Source organism: Hemicordylus capensis, chromosome 13 (genome assembly GCF_027244095.1).
Source record: "Hemicordylus capensis ecotype Gifberg chromosome 13, rHemCap1.1.pri, whole genome shotgun sequence".
Taxonomy (NCBI): Eukaryota; Metazoa; Chordata; class Lepidosauria; order Squamata; family Cordylidae; genus Hemicordylus; species Hemicordylus capensis.
Genome location: NC_069669.1, coordinates 796,404 through 817,914, shown reverse-complemented (window position 1 = coordinate 817,914; position 21,511 = coordinate 796,404). Strand labels below are relative to the sequence as shown.

The 21,511-nt window shown below is 54.8% G+C and overlaps 1 protein-coding gene across 2 annotated transcripts in view; it reads left to right on the top strand.

The window, feature by feature from the left end:
- PRKCB (protein kinase C beta) overlaps nt 1–21,511 on the top strand; it is a 126,122-nt gene that overhangs the window by 42,493 nt on the left and 62,118 nt on the right. For both annotated transcript variants that reach the window (XM_053276102.1, XM_053276101.1), the window contains 2 exons: nt 6,822–6,904; nt 21,127–21,238. In XM_053276102.1, the coding sequence (XP_053132077.1) occupies nt 6,822–6,904; nt 21,127–21,238 (195 nt within the window). The remainder of the gene's footprint in view (nt 1–6,821; nt 6,905–21,126; nt 21,239–21,511) is intronic.

The window sequence follows — 21,511 nt, the reverse complement described above, 5'->3', positions numbered from 1 at the left end:
TAAGTCCAAGTGCTCGCTGGTGTTTTGCACGTGGTGCCGTGGACTGGTGCAAGGACATCGGTTTTGGAACGTGGCCTCATTTCAGGCAGCGGCTTTTCTTCCTTTCCTCCTCGTGATGGACCAGCTGGGAGCTGGCATTTGAGGCAAGGAGTGTTCGGAATTTGATCAGGGAAGAGCTTAGAATCCTGGCTAGAGGGAAACTTGGCTTTCATTCTGGAAGGTCAAGCTTGGTCTAGTAGGCAGGGATATTTTGTTTTCCCTTAGAAACTGCACTGTGGTCCTCCCCTTGGCAAGTGCTCACAGCATCCCTGCCGGCCTGTGACCCAATATCAGCGGCCCCTTCAGCCTCCGGCTACCTCCAGTGACTCTGCCCTTTCTCCCTCCCCTGCTGGCTGCCTCGGGCCTGCGGCTGCCGCCGGATTGTCTGCAGGCTGGCCATTCATCAGGTGGAGCTGCGCAGTTAACTGGCTCTCAAGCAGGACGGGTGAGAAAGGAGCCCCCCCATGTTGCTACCAGGGAGCAGAGGCAGCTATGCCTCCTTGCCCCCCCCCAGCTCATTAGGACCAGCTGCTACTGCAGTTCACATGATGGGAAATGGATGCCAACAGGTCAGACCTTTTGATGGCCAACTGGCAGCTTGAAATTAGGCGGCTCATTGGCCTTCAGGGTGCTAAACTGAACCTGACGTGAGAAAGCACTTGGTCTTCCAAGCAGGCTTCTTTGGAGCATCATCTGTCACATGGGCGCCTCTTCCTTTTGGTCACCGTGAACTCCCCAAAATTGAGAGGAAGTTTCCTGGGCTAACAGTCTCTGGATTTCCTTCCAACTCCGATCTGTTAGCACCTTCCAAGGGGTGAGGTGGAGGTTGGAGTGTGCTGAAAATCCACAGCGTCTGGCATCAGTCATGGACTCTTGACCAGCCTCTTTCATCTTGGGATTAGTGACTAAAACAAAAACACAAACAAAGGCAGCTGGCTTGTTGGCAGTGGGCTTGTTAGCAGCGGGTGGCTGAAGCTGACAGAGCCGTGGAGAAAGCGCAGGTGGACTCAGCCCACCGACGGAGGCGCTGGGATCCCCAAGTGGTGAGCCAACCGTCTCTCCTGCGCTGGTCTAGTGGGGAGAGTCCTCCTGGGCGGCATTTCCTGTGCTGGGTTGTGGCGTGGTTCATGTTCAGGATGTCTACCCTGCCCGTCTATCCAATTCTCCTCAGAGTGGCTTCGAATAAACATTATAATCATAAGATCAATAAAATAATCAGGCAAGAGCGATGTAAAAACACAGCAAGCATGAAGGCAAGGTAAAGTGTGCCGTCAAGTCGATTCCGACTCCTGGCGCCCACAGAGCCCTGTGGTTGTCTTTGGTAGAATCCAGGAGGGGTTGACCATGGCCATCTCCCGTGAAGTAGGAGATGAGGCCTTTTCAGCACCTTCCTATATCACTGCTGCCCAGTATAGTTACCAGCAGGGATTCGAACTGGCAACCTCTGCTTGTTAGTCAAGCATTTCCCTGCTGCGCCACTTAAGGTGACAATAAACATGAAAGAGTAGAGTTGAAATCAGCAAGAGCTTAGGAAGGTGCTGAGAAGAGTCCACTCTCTGCCCCAGGCAAACCTCCCTGGCATGAGCACTCCAAGCTGGGGTGCTTCCACTGAAAAGGCCCCCTCTCCGGTTGGGGACTCCCAGCTGGGCTGCTGGGGAAAGGCTTCGTTACGGACACCAGGGACTCGTGCATTGTAGAGAATCCATGCAGCGTTCCTGCCAAACTGCTGCATGTCTGTATTTTCTTCTTCTTTGTCGTCGTCAGGGTGTGTGTCTGTGTGTGTCGGCAAGGAGGTTCTTTAGTGCCGGTTTATTGTGATTCCTTTTCTCTACGTCCACTGCCATTGCGGGCACCCCTTTACGGAAGGGGTTGGCAGCTCGAGGCCTTCCAGCTGCTTTGGACTACAACTCCCATCATCTCCAGCTGTGATTGCAACTGAGCAGAAGGCTGCTTCAGATGATTTTTTAAAAAAGTAATAAGGAAATAAAATATAGCATGAGGCCCCGCTGGCCTGAAGTCTTATCACTTAGCTGTAATACTCTTGGACACAGTTTCTCAACTTTGGTTCCCCAGATGATGTTGGGCTACAGCTCCCACCATCCCCAGTTGTGGATGATGGGAGTTGTAGTCCAACAACACCAAGGGACCCAAAGTTGAGAGTCTCTGCCCTAGAAGGACTAGCAGGGAGGACTCTTCCCCCTCCAGGATCTCCTCTCTGCCCACCCAGAGCGATGTGTGAAGACCGTCAGTGCTGCGGCTGCATTCTCAAGGGCGCCTCCATGGGGAGAGCAAACTTTTGCACCGTGTGTGGAGGAGCTAGAAAGTGGCTTGTGGCATCTCCAAGTGCAATCAATGTTTCCCACGTGGCTCAGGAGCAGTTGGTGGGTCCCAAGTGGGACACGAGCTGTGGGGTCCTGCTGAGTCCTTGAAATATTGTGGGGAATCCTGCAGGGAGCGATTCATTACGATGCAGGCTGCAGGATGGTGGCACTTCAAAGAGAGAGGCTCGAAGCTCCGAAAAGCGTGCTGGTGGTGGTGGTGGGTTGAGCCGCTGTCTTCTGGGAGGTGGCGTGGCGTGCACCCACCCACCCCGTCCCTTAGCGCAGGAGCGCCATGGCCATTGGTTTCAGGAAGTCTGCAAACCGCCCAGAGATGTTTCTCTTGGGCGATATCAAAATCTGCTCGATGGCTTAGCTTAGCTAAGCAGGCGAGGGCTAGAAAGGCCAGGGCTTTGCCTGACCAGTTCCAGGGCTGTGCTGGCTGGAGATTGCTCTGAGAGCTGGCCTGGGGAGCCCCCCCCCACCGGTGGAACTTGGCCGTGGCTGAGCTGCCCGTCCTGTGTCCCCACCGCCACCCCGCTTCTCTCCACCTTCCTCCTCAGCTGCTGCTGCTGCTCACAGACTCCTCTTCGGTCAAGGGGCCTCCTCGGGAAGGGCTGCCTGTGCCTGTGTGGGCAGCCCTGGGGGCCGCTGGGCTCGCTGCTGCCAGACCCGGCCTTGGCCCAGATCAAGGGCTGCCGAGCACGCAGCCCTGAGCCGCTTTGCGAGGGCGAGTGGCAGCAGGGCTCTGCCCTGAGGGTGCTCAGCTCTGCTTCAAAGCTGGGGGATCTGTGACTGGGGAGATGGCAGCATCGCAGCCGCTTCCGTCAGCGGTGTGTGGATTGGGCCCACTCAGAGCTGCGTCTTCCTCAAGATGTCCAGCCGGGGAGCCACGCGACTCTTGGGGGCTGGAAGTGGCCTTCTGGGCGCACACGTGAGCGCTGCGCATGCCGTCGCATATGCCCAAAGCATGGCGCTGGCCTCGCACTCGGGCATGACTTCCAAGGGGGATCCAGGGAGAGCCACTCTTTGAGGCTTTGGTGGAGGACTTTGGTGGCCACCATGGCACTGCCAAAATGGCCCCGTGCAGTCAGGCTCAAAGAGATCTGGTCTTGTGGCAGCGGGCATGAATAGCAGGCCCCTTGGCTAATCCGGGTCCCCCCTGGTTGCATTTCAGTGGGAGACTCCTTGTGCAAGCACTGTAAGATATTCCTCTTTAAGAGACGGGGGCCACTCTGAGAAGAGCAGCTGGGGCCCCAGGTTCCCTCCCTGGCAGCATCTTCAAGAGAGGGCCAGGAGAGACTCCCGCCTGCAACTTTGGAGAAGCCGCTGCCAGTCTGTGTAGACCATCCTGAGCTAGATGGACCCAGGGTCTGACTTGGTAGAAGGCAAAGAGTTGTTTGCAAGAGATTGCATAGGCCAGATCTGCCCCCTGGAAAGGGAAGGCCAGGAGCGGGTGGCTCATCCAAAGGAGGCACCCAAGGAGGCACAGCCGCCTCTGCTTCCCGGCAGCAGCTCAGGGTGGGGTGGGCTCTCTCTCTCTCTCTCTCTCTCACCCCACCCCGGATGCTCTGCTACTGGGGAAGACTAACTTTGGGGCAGGAAAAGGCAGTGGCCCGTTGGAAGACCTGAGAGGAAGGGAAGCCCAGATGCCGTAGGGAGGCATCAAGCAAGATGAAGGAAGACATAGAAACACCATTGTGCGGGGGGGGGGGGGCGACTGTGGGGAACAAAGAATTAAAAACAAAAGGAGTCGTCTTCCACTTATTAAGGGAATAAAAATGATAATTGAGGCCCTTGACACAGAAGCTGTTGAGCGCAGGCAAGTGCTGGCGAATGCTTCCAGCACAGACGTGGCATTGTCTGAAGACAAAAGGCTCCGGGGGGGGGGGGGGGGGACACCGTTCTGTTTGGCATTCCCTCCCCCCACCCCACCAAAATTAAATATTGCTGCTCCGCTCTGTAACTGTCTCTAGCTGGAACATTTTGTTGTCGTGGTGGTGGTGTGATGTTCAGAGCAAAAGATCACTCCCTGCAAGCAGAGCGGCTTGAAGAGAAATCCATGCGTCCAGCCTCCTCTTCTCTTCACTGCTGGCAGCTCCAAGCCTGAGGATGCCCAGGGGGCTTAGCTTGCAGCCCAGGCTCAGCCGTGGCTGCTCCACCGTGGGGCGCCGCCGCTGCTGGGAGCAGTGCTCTGGAAGCAGCCGGGCCCCGAGCCGGAGAGCCCCTGAGCTCTCCCCTTCTCCATGAAGCCTTTGGCCCCGTCCCCAAAGCAAGGAGGCCTGCCCCCAGGGCGACCCCAGTAAGGCTTGTGGAACACTTTGCCCATTCGAGGTGGCCAAGGAAGGGTCCGCGGCGGTGGGTGAAATGCTCCCTCGAGGTGGATTGAAGCTCTTTGGTTTTGTATTTGTGCGTCTTGGTGTCACAGACTGCTGGAGAAGAAGGCACCAGGGCAAGGACAAGCCGGGCCAGGGCAGGGGGGGTTGCCAAAGGAGGCTCGGCGGTCTCTCCTTCCCAGGGCGCGGTTTGCTCCTCTCTCTCTCCCGCCCACACTGGCTGGCTGGCTGCCTCAGGGAGAGCAATGTGAACGGCCCGCCCGGAAGCAGCAGGGCTTTCCTTCACTGGGGCCGGGCGGGGTGGGGGAGTGCAGGGAGAGGCAGCTGTGCCTTCTTTCGCCTCTCTGCCCCCCCCCCCCCCGGCCAGGGAGTTAGAAGGCAAGGGGAGTGGTCTGCGTGGGTCCCCTCCCTCCCTCCCTCCCTCCGGCAGCAGGCCAGGGGCCAAAGCTCACCCTTGTCAATTGGATCTCATTTGTAAATGAAATGACTTCTGCTCCCAACAATCCATGTTATGGATGGAACAATCTGTGTCCCTATTGATCTGCTGGGAAAGCCAAGCGCCACCAATCCATGCGAGGAGGAGGAGGAGCGCCCCTCCCCCCCACCGGCCGCATGGGCTGCTCACTTGCAGAAGTGGCCCGCTGGCTGGCTGGCTGGCTAGGCCGGCCACTAGGCTGAGGGCTGGGCCCCTCCTTCCGAGGCTGTCAGGGCTGCTCTTTCAGCCCTGCAGGAGGCAGAGGGCGGGGGCGCCACACTCTAGGGTGTCTGCAAGTTGGACGCCTAATTATTTCTCTGCCTGGCCAAGGAGAGCAGCAGCCCAGGGTGCTCCAGAAAGGCCGCAAAGGGCGAGCTGTGTGATGCATCTATATTTCATGGCTTGCTGAATAATTAAGCTTTGAAACAGAATCCCAAACACAGGGCCAGGAGAGGCTGAATTCTCAACAGGGGCTGGGTTGGGTTCTGGTAGCCGTCTTGATCGCGGCTCTATTCCCCTGGCTAGTATTGGCCTCTTCCTCGTTGTCACTGCCTGGGCAACGGGGAACATCCCGAGCTGTGGCCACTGGGTTGGACAGTCCCCTCCTTCCACTTCGCTCGTTGCAGGTTCAGGTGTGTCAAGACAGCCTGGGCTGAAATGACAAGGAAGCAGGTTTCGGCTAGACGTGGGGAAGAACTTCCTCCACGTTCCCTTCCAGCTCTCACATCCTCTGGTTCTAAGACTGGGCCCGGTTTTGCCAGCCAGTTTTCGGGTTGGACCAGTTTCTGCTCCTGCCGTCTGATCCCTCGAGGGTCAGAGCACTGAGTAACGTTTCCTAGGCCTTAACTCTCACTGATTTGTGGCTTCCAGGTGACTTTGCTGAACCTTTGTTAACAAACAATTGACCGTTCGCCTGATTGCTCACAAAGCACTTGATGAAGAGGCTCCTTAACACCCATTGCTTAAAAGTACAAGCGCTTTTCTTATTGTGGAAAAGGAAACAAATCTTCCAAAGGCACATGCAATTAAAAATCATGACCTGGCTCCAGGGAAACCCCCAGGTTGGCGGGCTGAGCCTGGATTAAGGACATAAGAACAGCCCTGCTGGATCAGGCCCAAGGAGGCCCATCTAGTCCCGCATCCTGTTTCACACAGTGGTCCCCCAGATGCCTCTGGAGAAGCCCACAGTCAAGAGCTGAGGGCATGCCCCCTCTCCTGCTGTGGCTCCCCTGCAACTGGGAGGCTTCGTGCCTCTGAGGCTGGAGGTGGCCCACAGCCACCAGCCTAGTAGCCACTGATAGACCTGTCCTCCATGAATTTGTCTAAGACCCTTTTAAAGCTATTGAAGCTGGTGGCCATCACCATATCCCATGGCAGAGAATTCCATAGAATAATTATGTGCTGTGTAAAAAAGTACTTCCTCTTGCTGGTCCTAAATTTCCCAACCTTCAGTTTCATGGGGTGACCCCTGGTTCTAGCGTTGTGTGTGTAAGAGAGAAATTGCGCTCTGTCCACTTTCTCCACTCCATGCATAATTTTGTACACCTCAATCCTGTCTCCCCTTAGTGGCCTCTTTTCCACAATTAATTAAAGCCGCCGCCCCCCTTAATGCCTTCTGAATTAACTAGCACTTTTCCTGCTTTCTCCTTGCAGTGTGTTGCTTTGTCGTCCACAAGAGGTGCCATGAATTCGTTACCTTCTCCTGCCCGGGTGCAGATAAGGGCCCTGCCTCAGATGTAAGTAAGCTCCTCAGCTGAACTCGGTCTTGGGGTGAAGAGAGATGTCACTTTCTAAGAAAAGAGGGGTCTGTTTTGGAAGCGCACTCACCACTTTGGGGGCACCAACCTCTCTCTTTCTCTTCTCTGGCAAACTCTGGAAAACCAGTTCAGTGTGTTTCGGCAATGGCATCACACTTTTGTCATTTTGTACGCATTGACCCTTCCGCTTATGAAAAAGCTGAAGGGTCAGTGTGTGTGTGTGTGTATGTGAAATTTCAAACTGTGTGTGTGTGTGCGGGGGTTTTAAATTTTTAAAATGCACACATCTGTTTACAAATATTTGGGTATGACTGAGTGCGGAACAGGCCGAGACATGTCAACTGGCCTATCTCCAGGAGACCAGTGAGCCACAGCTGTTAGCAGTGGTGACTTCTTAATGAAACCTCCATGCTCAGATCTGTTCTATCTGAGTCGTGATAAGCGTGAGTGAGGAGGAGGGCCATCCCTTTTGTGCCTTGCTTGTGAACTGCCAGGCCATCTTGGACTCAGGGGACCTTGCTCTCCTTTCTGAGGCAGCTCATCCCTTGAGCTGTCAAGGTGCCCGTTTGAGCTGCAGTTCATGTGTTGGTGTTTTCAAAATAAGAATTGGAATTTTGGAACTTTTGTGGGAGGGAATTGGAAGTGACACTGTAAGTCTTGTGGACAAATTTTGAGGGCAACCATGCTGGTGTGATGCACACATCCAATGTCATACTTCTGTATCTCACACCTAAACTCAGTTACTCAGAGGTTCTCCGACTTGGGCTCCCAGAGGTTGTTGGACTACAGCTCTCATCTTCCCCTGCCACAAGGGCCGAAGTAGCTGGAATGCCTCTCTGGAAATGCATTAAGTGCTGACAAAAATGCCGTCAAACTATGTTACAGATATCAAACTGTCCCTGCCCCCCTGATGTGTTAAATTCCTTGGGAAATCCAAACTCCGTGGACCAGAGCACCAGCACTCGCCTGTGCTGCTTCTTGGCCAATTTGCCGTGGGCCTGCCTGGCAAATTGCCTTTGCTATGGAGACGGGCTAATTTCAAGCCCTGCCGGGTGATTGATTTGGAGACGCAGCTGAACCTCCTTGCTCCCGCAGCTGCTATTTTTAGGCTTCCCAGTGATGAGTGGACCAAAATATACATGTTGGTTATCATCCTTGCTTTTTTCAGGAGTCTGGCAAATTGACAGTCTGGCATCTGTGTTTCTTTCCTTCCTCCCCCAACCCCTCTCTCTGAAGTTTATCTCTGACTTGACATGGGTAGTAAATCATGAATTCCCTTAAAACAGGAATTAATTATCAGGTAGCATTGTAGGCCTTGGCTAGGGCGTGTGTGTGCAGAGGTCAGCTGCACGAAAAGGGAAGAGGTGGTTGCCTTTGCACCCAGCTCCTTGTGTGTCCTGCGTCCTGCTCCAGGCAGGAGCTTGCTGGGTTCCAGGAGGTCAGCCTTGGAAGAGGACCGGCCCTCGGTAGGGAGCGGACAGGGGATCAGGACCACGGCCAGCTCCCAGGGCAGGATCAGCACTTGGAGAGCTCCTAGGGCTGTGTGCAGGGAAGCATCCTCCCGAGAATGGGAGGCTGGCTGGTGCTTCAGCAGAGGGCCGGTCGGTCTCGGCTGAATCTTCAGAGAGCTCTGGGCAGGCAAGATAGAATCCTGGCTGAGATCTTGGCTTTTGGGAAGGGGACATTAATGCCTTCCCCTCTTATGGTCCCCCGTCCCCTAATTGTTCCTCTAAAGCACTGATTTGCCCCTGAAGCAAAATAGCCATTTTGAGAAGAAATCACTACTCTGGGGGCAGTTTCCAAGGTGTGAAAGTGTTAAACTGCCCCCCTGTGCTGAAATTGCCGCGCCCCCCCCATGCATGGCTATTTTGAGGTTAAAAGAGGCACTTCCGGTTGGAAGTTCCACATGTCCCTGCGAATGTGTGCTTTGACCTTTAGAGATCACCGCTCCCACCATGAGCCCCATACTGGTTACGCTGCTGCAGTCAAGCCCCACTCTATGCTCCAGCTTTGCGCTACATGAGACCCATCGCAGCTCAATGCAGGGCTGTGACAGCAAGGCTGAGGAAGACGTTGGTGGTTCTCTGGAGCACTAGAAATGCCTGCTTCATTTCCAGGGAAAGCAAGGAGGAGTCACTGCACCCCTGCTTCTTAGGCTGCTTGAAAGAACCTTTGCTTTGTGCGGGAGGGTGTTGCAGGGGGGTTTGAATGGTTTCTGGATCTCTGGGTTGCACTGAGGTTGCACTGGAACTTTGTCGGTGGCTGTTTGATATTGATGGTATCCTGAAGCAGGGCCTTTCGTCCCTCCCTCCTTCTAGTAGTATTGGGGGAGGGGGGAGTTGTTTTCTGAGCACCTGACACCTCTGGGTATTATGTTTGAGTGCATTTGACCAGGGCCTCTTTCATTTCCAGGAGAAGGTGCTTTCTGGTGCGTATCGGTATTGAGAGATTTGGATGTGGATTAAGCAGTAATTATAGCCATGCATGACTCCAGTGGATCTGTTGCACTTGGCTGCCCTCTCAGCGGACGCCGGCAGGGCCTCTCCAAGGCTGGGACAGGTCCAGCGCCTTGGAGAAATAAGGGCTTAGAAATAAGGGCAAAGACGACACCCGGAGCAACAGGAGACGGTGCCAAACAATGTTTAGAGTTTAGCGCCTTCGCCTCAAAACTGTCTAGCAAAACAGCTGGGCAGAGCGAGAACGCGGAGGAAGGGCTGTCAGGGGGTCAGTGGAGTTTGGACAAGACCTTCAGAGGTCGGCCACTGTGTGTGCCTCCCTCCCAGGCATGGTCTGCCCTGAAACAACCAGCAGTCACAGAGCTGCTGTCTCTCTGGTGTGATGAGCAGCAGTCTGCCTTAAAGTGTCAGCTTGAATTGTCCTTTGCTTGGCCTCATTCTGTTGCATTGCTAACCTCCATGCCTGCAAATTTACAGATTACACCCAAGTTCTATAGAGGCAAGAAGAGACATGTTTAATGGGCTTTATTTCTCCCAGCCTATAGCCCTTCGGCTTCCTGCAGGTGGGAGGTAGCTAATGATGTTGTCCCAAACCCATTCCTTGATTCTGTGTGATCACCTCCTGTCTTGGGCTTCATAAAGCCTGCTATTTGGTGGCAGACAATCAATTGCCACACTGCCCATAGAGATCATCTGGAGAGGTCCGTCTGCAGTTGCCACCGGCTCATCTGGTGGCTACTCAGGGACGGGCCTTCTCCATTGCTGCCCCGAGGCTTTGGAACACACTTCCTGCTGAAATAAGAGCCTCCCCATCTCCGACAACTTTTTAAAGGGCAGTCAAGACGCATTTGTTCACTCAGGCTTTTAATTAGACATTGTTTTAATTGTGTTTTTAATAGTTTTGACATTTTAAATTTTAATTGTAATGTTTGAATCTTTGTTTTGTTGTAAACCGTCCAGAGACTTGAGTTTTGGGGGGTATAGAAATGTTTTAAATAAATAAATAAATAAATAAAATGGTCTTTGATGGCTGGAAGCTACTTGGGAGGCTCTGGAACCTTGTGTCACACCATCCCCACCTGAATTTTGGGTGACTTGAACAGTGGGCAGAAGAGAGCAAACGGCTAAGTCTGGAGCTTGCGGGCAAACTAGGCTGGTGTGAGATTCTGGCTGGCAGAAGCAGCGGCTCAGATATGGGGTGCTGGGCTGGAGTTCCTCGGGGACTCAGTTTCCATCAGCCCAGCCTCGGCATGTGCTCCGTTCAGGAGGGGCTGGAGCTCAGAGTTAAAGCAGCTGCCTCCTTGCACGCTGGAGGTCTGAAGTCCAGTCTCTGGCCGGTGGCATCTCCAGGTAGGGCTGGGAAAGACCCTTCTCTGCCCGAAACCCTGGTGAGCGGCTGCCAGCCGCTGGCGACTGTGCTGAGCTGGAGTCTCTGGCTCCCAGAAGCAACAAAGCAGGGTCCCCCGCACCCTCAATGAGGCTGCTGGGATGAAAAAAGCTTGGGGGAAACAAGGCGTGGATTTTGACACGGAAAATGCACTTCTGTGCTCATTATGTGCCTAGAGGCCTCCTTGTCCTTCATTCTGGCCAGCCCCACCACCTGGGCCACTCTGTGGCACCTGCATCTGGCTGGTGGCCCCTGAGAAGGTTAGTGAGAAACCAAGGAGATCCTGTAAGCCCGGCACCTGCCCACCTCTGGAGAATGTTGGGGGAGGAAGGAGGAGATCTGTGGGTCCAGCAGCAGCCCCTGGATTCCTGCCCAGGAGGAGATGATAACAGAAAGCCAGACCGCTGGCCGGTGGCACCATGGAGACAGAGACTTGGGAGCTTCTATATCCAACAGTCATTCCTTTAAATTATGTAGAACAGGTGAGATCAGCAGAGGACACACAGTGATCTCATTTTATCCTTGTTAACGCAGTCAGACTTGTTTATGGGAAGCCTTTGGAAAGAGAGGCCAGAACCTAAAAGCAAGCAAGGAAAATCTTATGGAAAGTCAGGGAAGTTGCAGGATTAGTTAAATTAACCGTCCTTGAGAAATCTTGCTGCAAACATCAGATCAACAGCCAGCTTTGGAGGTCTGTAATCCATGATATTGTAAAAGAAGACGGGTTGAGGGATGAGTTCTTGGCCTGGTTTCAGTTGTTGCAATGGGATAAGCCCCCAAACAACGTTTGGTATGTAAGCACCTTGTTTAGGTGAAAACGAAACCGACCATATAGCCAAAGGTGAGGGGAAGAAGGGGAGGAGAAGGGAAGGGCAGAAGAGGGAGAAGGAACGTGGTCATCGAGAAATGAGCTCGAATGGCTTCATCCTTGGTGATACTCTGATGAGGGCTCCTGTGGTGGAGAGGCAGGATTTGCTCAGGTGATTCAGAAATGGGGACCGAACTGCATGTGAAGACGCCGGTGCTGCCTGGCTTGTCACATTTAGTGTGTGTCTTTTCCCCATCAGCCAGCCAGTGGCTTAGTGCTTTGTGCTTGAAAAGGCAGGGCTGCGTGTTTTTTGCACAGGGTTCTGGGAAATCTCGAGGTGTCCTTGGAAACTAAAGCTGCTAGCCCTCATGGGTCAAGGACTCTGTGTGTGTGTGTGTGTGTGTGTGTGTGTGTGTGTGTGTGTGTGGCCTCCAAGAAGCAGGAGAGAATCGTGACCAAGACAGGTCACCCCAGGAAAGTGCTGGGCTGCCTGCCAGAGCAAACAGCCTGGGCAGTGGAAGGAAACAGCTGCTTGCGATGCTGCCCTTCAGCTGGAATTAGCTCCCACAGCCCCCTCCAGCAGCTCCTGCTCAGCACAGCAAGACGTGTCTGAGGGCATTCATCTAGGGACGGGGAGCGCTTCAGGTTGGTGGTGCAGGAGCTGCTCTGAGGCCCTGGGGAGAGCTGGAGAAATGCAATCTGTGTCGAGAGGAACCAGGCCTGGAGGTGCTCTGGATTGGGGCTGGAAGGGCCTACTGACTAGCCAGCCCTGCCAGACCTGGCTCAGCTCCTCCACACCCTCTGCAGCTTGAGTGCAAGTGAATGAAGGTCACTTCGGCCTGGTTTTATATTTGACTTCAGGGTGCATACAAAACGCACGTATGCAGGAGGACAGGTGCATGCATGCACCCTGAGCATGTCAAAATGCATGGACCAGATATCCAGCATGCTAACATTGAAGGCATTTGGAGCCTAGCAACCTGGCTTAAATATATTTCTTTTTATTTATTTTAACATTTCTATCTTGCTCTTCCTCCAGCAGACATGGTTATGTTTATCCTCACAACAGCCCTGTGTGGTAGGTTAGGCTGAGAGATCTGTAACTGGCTTAGAGTCACTCAGTGAATTTCATGGCTGGAAGGGAATTTGAACTCAGGTCTCCCCTGTCCTAGTCCAGCGCTCTAACCGCTACACCCTGCTAGCTGTCATGTGGACTTCTGCACAGGGAGGTTTGAGTGGTTTTCTTTCTTTCTTTCTTTTTTCAAGAGCCCCATGTCACTCATAAATTAGGCCTTTGGTCAGTTTGAGTCTTGGGGTAGTTCTGATCAAAGGTTGCCTTTGGGTTCAGCTGACGTTCTTAATAAACGCTTAATAAGTTACCCTTGCTAGGAAGCTGAACAAGAAATGCTTTCCTCAGGATTTAGAAACTAACCAAATAAAATCCTTTTTTCGCCATTAATAGAATCGAATATCTTCATTTGGGGGATGCTTATTTATTCTTTTATTTTACGTATTGATATCCTGCCTTTCAGCTCATAGAAGAGCCTTGCAATCAATTAAAAAGCCAATCCTTAAAATGCAACAAATTAACAATAACAAGAAATAACAATTAAAGCTAAAAGCAAGTAGCTAAAAGCAACTGTGTAGATATAAAAGCCAACAAGGAGGAGAAAAATCATCACCCGGCCCAGATTTCTAGCGAAACAAGCACATGTTAGGCAGTCTTCATCCGCGAGGGCTCCAGGCAGGCCTCTTGGAGTGGGCAGTTGCATCACCGGAGGCAAAATCATGAGTGCAGGAATGTGTTGTCTGGACAGGCGCAGAGCTCTCTCGGAAGGTGCCTGGGACCAGGCTGAGCTGTGGCTCTCGGTTCTGTCCGAACCAGCCTTGGGCTTGTCAGGATCCAGTTGGGATCCAGGTGTGCACCAAAGCACCGTTAAGCTTCCTTGCGCTGGTTCCGTGTGATGTCTGAAGCGGGTTGGGGGACTTGGAGGTCAGGGGCAGGACGTCCATCTCCAGCTTGAGGCTCTTCAGAAGGGGGTGAAGACACCGTGCCGGAAAGACGCCTTGCTCCTGCCGTCTAGGAGCGCTTCCCCTTCAGAGAGGGCAGCAGGCTGGCAATTAAGCCTTTCAGAGCATTAAGGAGAATCACTGAGGAAGAGCACAATGGAGCCGTTCCCAATTATCTTTCAAAGAAATTAAACCCCGGCTTCCTCGGCCCTCTGCTCTCTTTGGGTCTGACTGCTCTGCTTTGTGTCCCGCTCCTTCGGGAGAATGGGCCTCGGCACGTCTCCTTTATTGAGGAGATAAAGAATAATTAGGCGGACTTGGCACGGGCTCTTTAAGTCAAAATTAGTTTGCATCCCTCAAATGGCAGGGAGCCCTGTTAAGAACTCCCGGCGGTGATGCAGCCCCTGGTGGTGTGTTGCAGGCTGAGGGGAGAGCTTGGTGGTAGCAAGCCAGAATGGTGCCCTTGGCTAAGCAGGCTCCACCCTGGTTCACATTTGAATGGGAGACTTCCATCCTTCCGAGGTCGGTAAAATGAGTACCCAGAATGTTGGGGGCAATATGCTAAATCATTGTAAACCGCTTAGAGAGCTCCGGCTATAAAGCGGTACATAAATGTAAGTGCTATTGCTATTGCTATTGCTATTGCTATTGCTATTGCTATTGCTATTGCTATTGCTATTGCTATTGCTATTGCTATTGCTATTGCTACAGGTGGGACCACTGTAAGGTATTCTCCGGAGGGGAGGGGGGCCATAGCTCAGTGCAGAAGGTTCTCAGTTCCCTCCCTGGCCGGATCTGCAGATAAGGCTGAGAGAGACTCTTGCCTGCAGCCTTGGAGTCTGCCAGTCTGGTAGACAATCCTGGGCTAGATGGACCAGGGGAAGCCGGTCTGGTGGCAGCGAGCAGGACTGGTCCCCTTAGCTAAGCAGGGTCCACCCTGGTGTGCATTTGAATGGAGGACTAGGAGTGTGAGCCCTGGAAGAGATTCCCCTCAGTCAGGGGATGGAGCCGCTCTGGGAAGAGCATCGAGACTCCCAGTTCCCTCCCTGGCAGCATCTCCAAAATAGGGCGGAGAGAGACTCCTGCCTGCAACCTGGGAGAAGCCGCTGCCATGTCTGTGCAGGCAATACTGAGCTAGACGGGCCAAGGGTCTGACTCAGTAGATGGCAGCCAGGGCCCAAGAGTGGGGGCAGGGGGAAGCCAGTTCCAATTACAGGGGCCCGGTGGCGGTCCAGAAGGGGCCCTGGGGCTCGACTATGTTGCGTGTGTTTTTGTCTTGCCTCCTGCCACCACCCTGCACCCACCCCGCCTCTGCCGCCACAGGAGGGTGCTCAACTTATTTATCCCCCCCCCCGGCCGCACACATGGGTGCTAGGATTATTTTTCAGATCAGCAGTTTGGCCTTGTGGCGGCAGCAGGGGGGCCTGGCAGAAGGGGGCTGGTGGCGGCAGCAGCAAGAAGGGAGCCTCGTGGAGGGGGCTTGGGGGGGGGAATCACTGGGGGCCGCACCTGTCCTCGGCGGCCCTGCTGGCGGCTCCCTCTGATGGGGCTGCTGTTCTGGGCCACTGGCCCTCTGGATCGTGAGCCGAGCTCTGGGTGGCCCTTGATGGCCCCGTGAGGTTGGCAGGAGCATCCTCTCCGGCTGAGCTGCATGCGGGGGGGGGGCCTCCTGGCCTCTGGGAGAGCCTCTCCAGGACGAGCTGGGCTGCGAGGTCAGCGTCTCTGCCTCCCTCCCTGGAAGAGTCCTCGAGCCCCTCACCTCCAGGCAGTGCCCGGGAGCCCTTGGAAAGCCGGCTGGCGTGGACGGCCTGTGGCTTCCAGACCTGGGCGAAATGCTTCCCCGACTCCTGGGCGCCCAAGTCGCTCTGCCGGCGCGTGGCCAGCAAGAGGAAGGCCGGCCCGGAAGGCTCCCCCGCTGGACAGAGGCTGGCCTGGGAGGCTGCTGCCCGCCGCGGGGCTGGGCATCCCAGGGCCAAGGCGAGCCCTGAGGCGGCCACCGGTGGTTGGCAGATGGCCGGGAAGTCCGAGCCGGGCAGGAGGGAGCTGCTCTTGTGCTCCTAGACCAAGGTGGCTGGGGGGTTGCTCTGGAGGGAGGCTTAACTCAGCCGGGTCTGAGCTGCCGGTTGGGGAGGTCTGCTGGCCCCCCCCCTCCATGCCTGAGTGGGGGGGTGGAGGATGGAAATCCCTCAAGGGAATGTCCAGAGGGCAGCTGGCCCCTTCCTGGCAGCCACACAGGCAGGAAGCCTGGTGGGGAAGCCGAGCCTCTCTTCCATCTGCTTGCAGCGCCCCGTCCCGCACACCAAGGATGGCCCCTGCTCCCTGCCCTGGCCCTGAGTGAAGTGGCATGAGTGCAAGCTGGGAGTCCTTTTTCATACGACCCGTGATTACCCTATGGAATTCTCTGCCACAAGATGTGGTGACAGCCACCAGGCTGGGTGGCTTTAAGAAGGGCTTAGATAAATTCATGGAGGAGAGGGGTCTATCAGTGGCTTCTAGTCTTGATGGCTATAGGCCACCTCCAGCCTCAGAGGCAAGATGCCTCTCGATCCCAGTTGCAGGGGAGCAACCGCAGGAGACGAGAGGGCATGCAGATATCTCTTGCCTGTGAGCTGCTCCCCAGAGGCATCTGGTGAGCCACTGTGGGAAACAGGGTGCTGGGCTCAATAGGCTTCCTTGGGCCTGATCCAGCCGGGTCGTCCTTACATCTCTGAGCAGAAGAGCAATGGTGCTAGAACAAGGGTGTTGCAGAGTACAGCTAGGGGGTGAAAAGCTGGCAGCCATAGGTGAGAGTGGAGCAGGGTGTGAAGAGTGTGCAAGATAGGCATGTCTCTATTTGCATCTGCAAAGCCTTGGGGGGCATTCAGGGTTTCCTCTGGGATATGAGCCCTGCGCTCCTGGCAAGCTCTTGTGCTGGGCATCTCCCGTGAGCCCTTGGGATGGAGGTCAGATGGGCCTGGGCCTCCAGGACATCTGCTGTTGCTATTATAGAGGACCTGCCCGGCCCCTCTTGGTTCCTCGGGACCCCTGTCCTCTCTCTGGGTGGAGGAGTTGCAGTACCCTCTGTGGCCATCACTTGGGTGGTGCTGTAGTGCAGCACAGAAAAGGTTGCCCGCTGATCCAGCCTGTGGGGGACCCAAGTGGCCCAGGGAGTGAGGGGTCTGGGCCTGATGTGAGCTCCTCCCCATGCCTTACGCCCTCTTTTCCCCTGGCCCCGTTGCTTGAGATGCTTGTCTGGGGAGTCAGATTGCACTGGCATAGCAACTGTGCATGCTCCAAAATGTGGCTGAGTTCCTGAATTCGGAATAGTCTGCGGATTGAATGCGTGGGGCTGATATTTTGGGGTGGGGGGGTGCTGGCCATGAAGACAATTACCATGAGGCTGTTGATGTTCTCCCAGGTGGCTGTATAATATTCCCTGCACTCTCCACCCTGGAAAACGCCTCTCCTGCCCAAGTCTCTTTTCAGCTCTTTCCTTTTAAAAAGCTTCCGTTGCAGAGCACATTATGACAGGGAAGGTTTTGCTCCCGCGTGGTCATGCTGCGGACGTTTATCTGGGCCTCCGAAGGAGAGAAAATAATCTTGCTTTACTGCTTTCTCCAGGATGGGGACACATTGTAACAGGGACGGTGCCAGCATGCCACATTTTTAATCTGATTAGCAATTGCTCTGCGTTAATGGGCCTCCTGCTTCTCTCTTCAAAGAGGCAGCCAAATTGGCAGCCTAAGCCCCAGCCGGATGGGGCAACACCCATTTCCCCAAACTCGCATGCTCCAGAGTTTGGGGTTTTCTTGGTGCAGGATTTGGATGGGGGGGGGGAGTGGGTGCAGGACACACACACACACCCTGCGCTGCCCTTGCCCTTCCTGGGGCACAAGGAAGGGGAGGAGAGCTGGTCTGGTGGTTGCAAGCATGAACTGTCCCCTTTGCTAAGCAGAGTCTGCCTTGGTTTGCACTTGAGTGGGAGACTACATGTGTGAGCCCTGTAAGATATGCCCCTGAGGGGATGGGTCTGCTCTGGGAAGAGCATCTGCATGCAGAAGGGTCCGTGTTCCCTGTCTGGCAGCATCTCCAAGATCAGGCTGAGAGAGACTCCAGCCTGCAACCTTGGCACAGCCGCTGCCAGTCTGTGTAGACAATACTGAGCTAGATGGACCAAGGGTCTGACTCTGTAGAAGGCAGCTCCCCATGCTCCTAAGGGAAATCACGGGCAGCTTGTCCAGATGGCTCCCTGTGCTGTGTTGTTTGCTGATTTAAAATATTTACGCTCCTCCTTTCCAAAACCCAAAGAGATTCCAGGGTGGCCAGTTGCCAGCTAAAGCACTGCAAGAATGCAGTGGACTTGAAATGCAGGGACCCCGCAGCAGATCAGTAGCCTGGGTGGGCTGCGGTCACGCACAGGAGGGGCTCAGTCCCTAGATATGCCAGAGTCGAAATGTTTTTGTGCAATGGCCGGATGCTGCCAGGGAGAAGAACTGCCAGATCTCTTGGGGCAGAGAGTCCCACCGCTTGGGGGGCCCTGGGGGGCAGTACACAAGGTCCTGCATTCCCACCAGTCATGGGATGGGTGTCCACCCACCCTGATGGTGCTGGGACAAGCAGAAGAGCCTCCTCTGGTGACCCGAGGGTTTGGTCAAGCCATGTGGGGAGAGACCGCCCCTCGAGTCCCCTGGTCCCCAGCGGTGTTGGGCTTCAAAGGTGGTGGGGCCAAGCCACGCGCCAGGCAAGGACAGGGAGCTTGGGACGGAGCACCAGCAGCATCGCAGGCTCTTCCTCCAGTGCCAGCCCCACGGAGAGCCCCGTCTGCTCCCACATGACTGCCCGCCAGTCCCCTGCTGATGGTCAGAGATGCTCTCCTTGGTGAGCCCTCCTCACGCCCCCCACGCCCCCCAGCACTCTGAAGCCCAGTCTGGGGCCTGGATGCAGCCGCAGCCTTGCAGGGAGGGAGGGGGAGCGAGGGATCCCAGCCTGGTGACGGATGAGTGAAGGGGAATGGCTGGCGGGTGGGGGGGGGTGGAGCGGGGGTCACGTCTGTCATCTTCAGCCGCGTCTCCTCCTCCGGGCTCTCCCTCCGTCCCGGCTGCCAAGGAGATAAATAACTCAGTGCTGCTGCAGCAGACGTGAAATGCTGTGATGGGAAGCATCGTGGCAAATCAGGGCAAATGCCAGCAAGCGCCAGTCAGCCTCAAGGGAGAGAGCCAGCGAGCAAAAGAGCCGTGGGAGGAGGACGGAGGAAGCGTTGGGGTGGGGGTGCTTCGGAGGAATCCAGGCTGGGCTCACCATGCCAGGAGGGAAGCCCCCCACCCCGGGTTATTGGGCCCCTGGAAGTTTTTCACACAGGGCTTTAAAGCCCTTTAACTCGCATCTCCTCTGGAATGAAGAGGGTGCGTTCACATATCGGCTGGATTTACTCTGAAGTCCCTGCGAGTTATCGGGGAGCAGTTCACACACAATTCGGGTTTTTCACTGCTCGTTAGAGTGCAACCCGATTTATATCCAGGGTAAAAAGAAAAAGATCCACTCTTTGCGTCAGTTTTTTGGGACAACTTTGAGTTCACTTTGAGTAAAGCCTCCCAGTAAATTCTCGGTAAAGCCTGCTGGGTGGAGAAGTGCCTGGTCTCAGAACAGATTGGGGTCAGGTACCGAAGCAGCCAAGAAAGCACACAGGGGCCAGAAGCAGATGGCCCAAGCCAGACAGGAGTCCAGGTCCAAGGAGGCGTCCGTTGGGGAAAGGAACCCAAGAAACCACCTGTTTTAGAAGTTGCAAATTTGCAAAGGAAGAATGTTTACTCAGGGTCAAGAGGCAGAATGGATCTGCGTTAAGAAATCCTAAGTTCTTTAGGACATAAGAAGCATTTTGCTGGATCAGGCCCCACTCCACCTTGTCCAGCATTCTTTGTGAGGGTCCCAGCTCTGGCAGGTGCCAGGTGATCGGCCAGAATTGGGCCCACAGTCTTTCGACCAGACTCTAAAACTGGGGTGCAAACATGTAACTTGTCGCCCTGAAGTTCTTCTAGAGAGATTTCCGATCTCTCTCTTGCAAGCCCAGAAGCCTTTCCCACCGTGCAGTGTGGCTTCGTGCATGCGCTTTTGAGATCTGGTGGTTCACGGGAGGCAGGTTAATTGCTGCTCACCCCGGTCTTCTCAGGCTGATCATTACCCAGCTGCCAGCCCAGCCCTTCAAGGGAGCTTCTTTCTGTGCATTTATTAATTGCAAAGAGGTCAGGGTGAAGCCCCTTTATTTTCCACCACAATTAACTTTGCCAAAGCCGGTGCCTGATATGCAGCCCGGAAGCCGATTGAATGAAGTGACAAAGTGACGTTCCATTCCTCCCCATCCTGAGGGGTGCAGGGGCTTCCTGTGGATCAATGCAGGCCAAGGCTGATAAGCAAAGAAGCCCACCCAGTGGCTTTGGGGGACTCTGCTAGCTGCCTTTCTGTCTTCCTTCAAGACCCTCTGTGGAAAACCCACTTTCCCCACAAAACATTATTTAAATAAATACACCCTTTTAAAAAGTTAAAAAAAAATATTCCAATCCTTTTCTCAAGGATCTCAGGGCAATGGGCATGGTTTTCTCCCCCCCACACACACCCCTCCCATTTTATCCTCACAACAAACTTGTCAGGTAGTTTAGGCTGGGAGAAAGAGTCATTGGTGCCTGTTCAGCCTGCAGGACCCTTGGGCTGAGAGCACTCCCTCCGGGTCTGGAGCTGGAGCGGTTGCCCGTAGCCTCTGCCTGGCCCTGGGTTCAGATTCCTTGCTCAGCCATGGCCTTGCGGAATGACCTTGGGCACCTTGTTGGCTCCTAGCCTCAGTGCCCCATTTATAATCCAAGAAGAGAGGAGAGCTGGTCTGGTGGTAGCCAGCAGGACTTGTCCCCTTAGCTAAGCAGGGTCTGCCCTGGTTGCATATGGATGGGAGACTAGAGGTGTGAGCACTGTAAAAAATTCCCCTCAGGGGATGGAGGCACCCTGGGAAGAGCCGAAGGTCCCAGGTTCCCTCCCTGGCAGCATCTCCAAGACAAGGCTGAGAGAGACTCCTGCCTGCAACCTGGGAGAAGCCTCTGCCAGTTTGTGTAGACAATCCTGAGTGAGATGGCTGACAGTATATGGCAGCTTCCTATGTTCCTAAGAGCTTACAGAGGAACTTGGTCTGAATGGGTCTGGCCTTCAACGTGCTGATGAAGTATCCGTCGGAGGGGAGCATTTTTTGCCTGGAAACCCATGGGGTGTTGTGACTGGTGCATAGGGATTTGAGACCCGGGCTCAAATCCTCACTTGGCCACAAGGAAGCTTCCTGGGGTGGCCTCAGCCACATGGCTCTGACTCAGTCCAGCCTACCTTGCAGGGTGGTTGTGAGGATCAAATGAGAGAGCCCAAAGCTTCTGGGAAGAAGTGTGGCAATAAGAAGAAATGTGCTGTGAAGTGCGTCAAAGGCCCATCACACTCCTCTTGCCCGGCCAAGGCCAGGAGGCCTGTTCTGGGCAGCTGTGTACTGCAAGATCGGTAACCTGCCCTTCCTTTGTGTGTCTTTCCTCTCCAGGACCCCCGGAGCAAACACAAGTTTAAGATCCACACGTACTCCAGCCCAACCTTCTGCGACCACTGTGGCTCCTTGCTGTATGGGCTCATCCACCAGGGGATGAAATGTGACAGTGAGTTGGCTGCCCCTGGAGTTGGGAGGGTTGTGTGTGTGTGGGGGGGGACCTTGCTGGGGCAGCACACCAGGAGACGCAGCAATGGGTGGGGCGGGGCGGGGGGTTGGATATTGGGGGAGGGCAGCAGAGGGGGAAGCCGGCAGGGGCATCATTCCCACTGGCAGAATTGGCTGCCGCCAGGCGTAGCAATGCCATGGCCGCCACTCACGTCGAGGCCTCTAAGGGGAGTTTCCACTTCAGTTTCTGCACTCTGCAGTTAACAGAAGACTG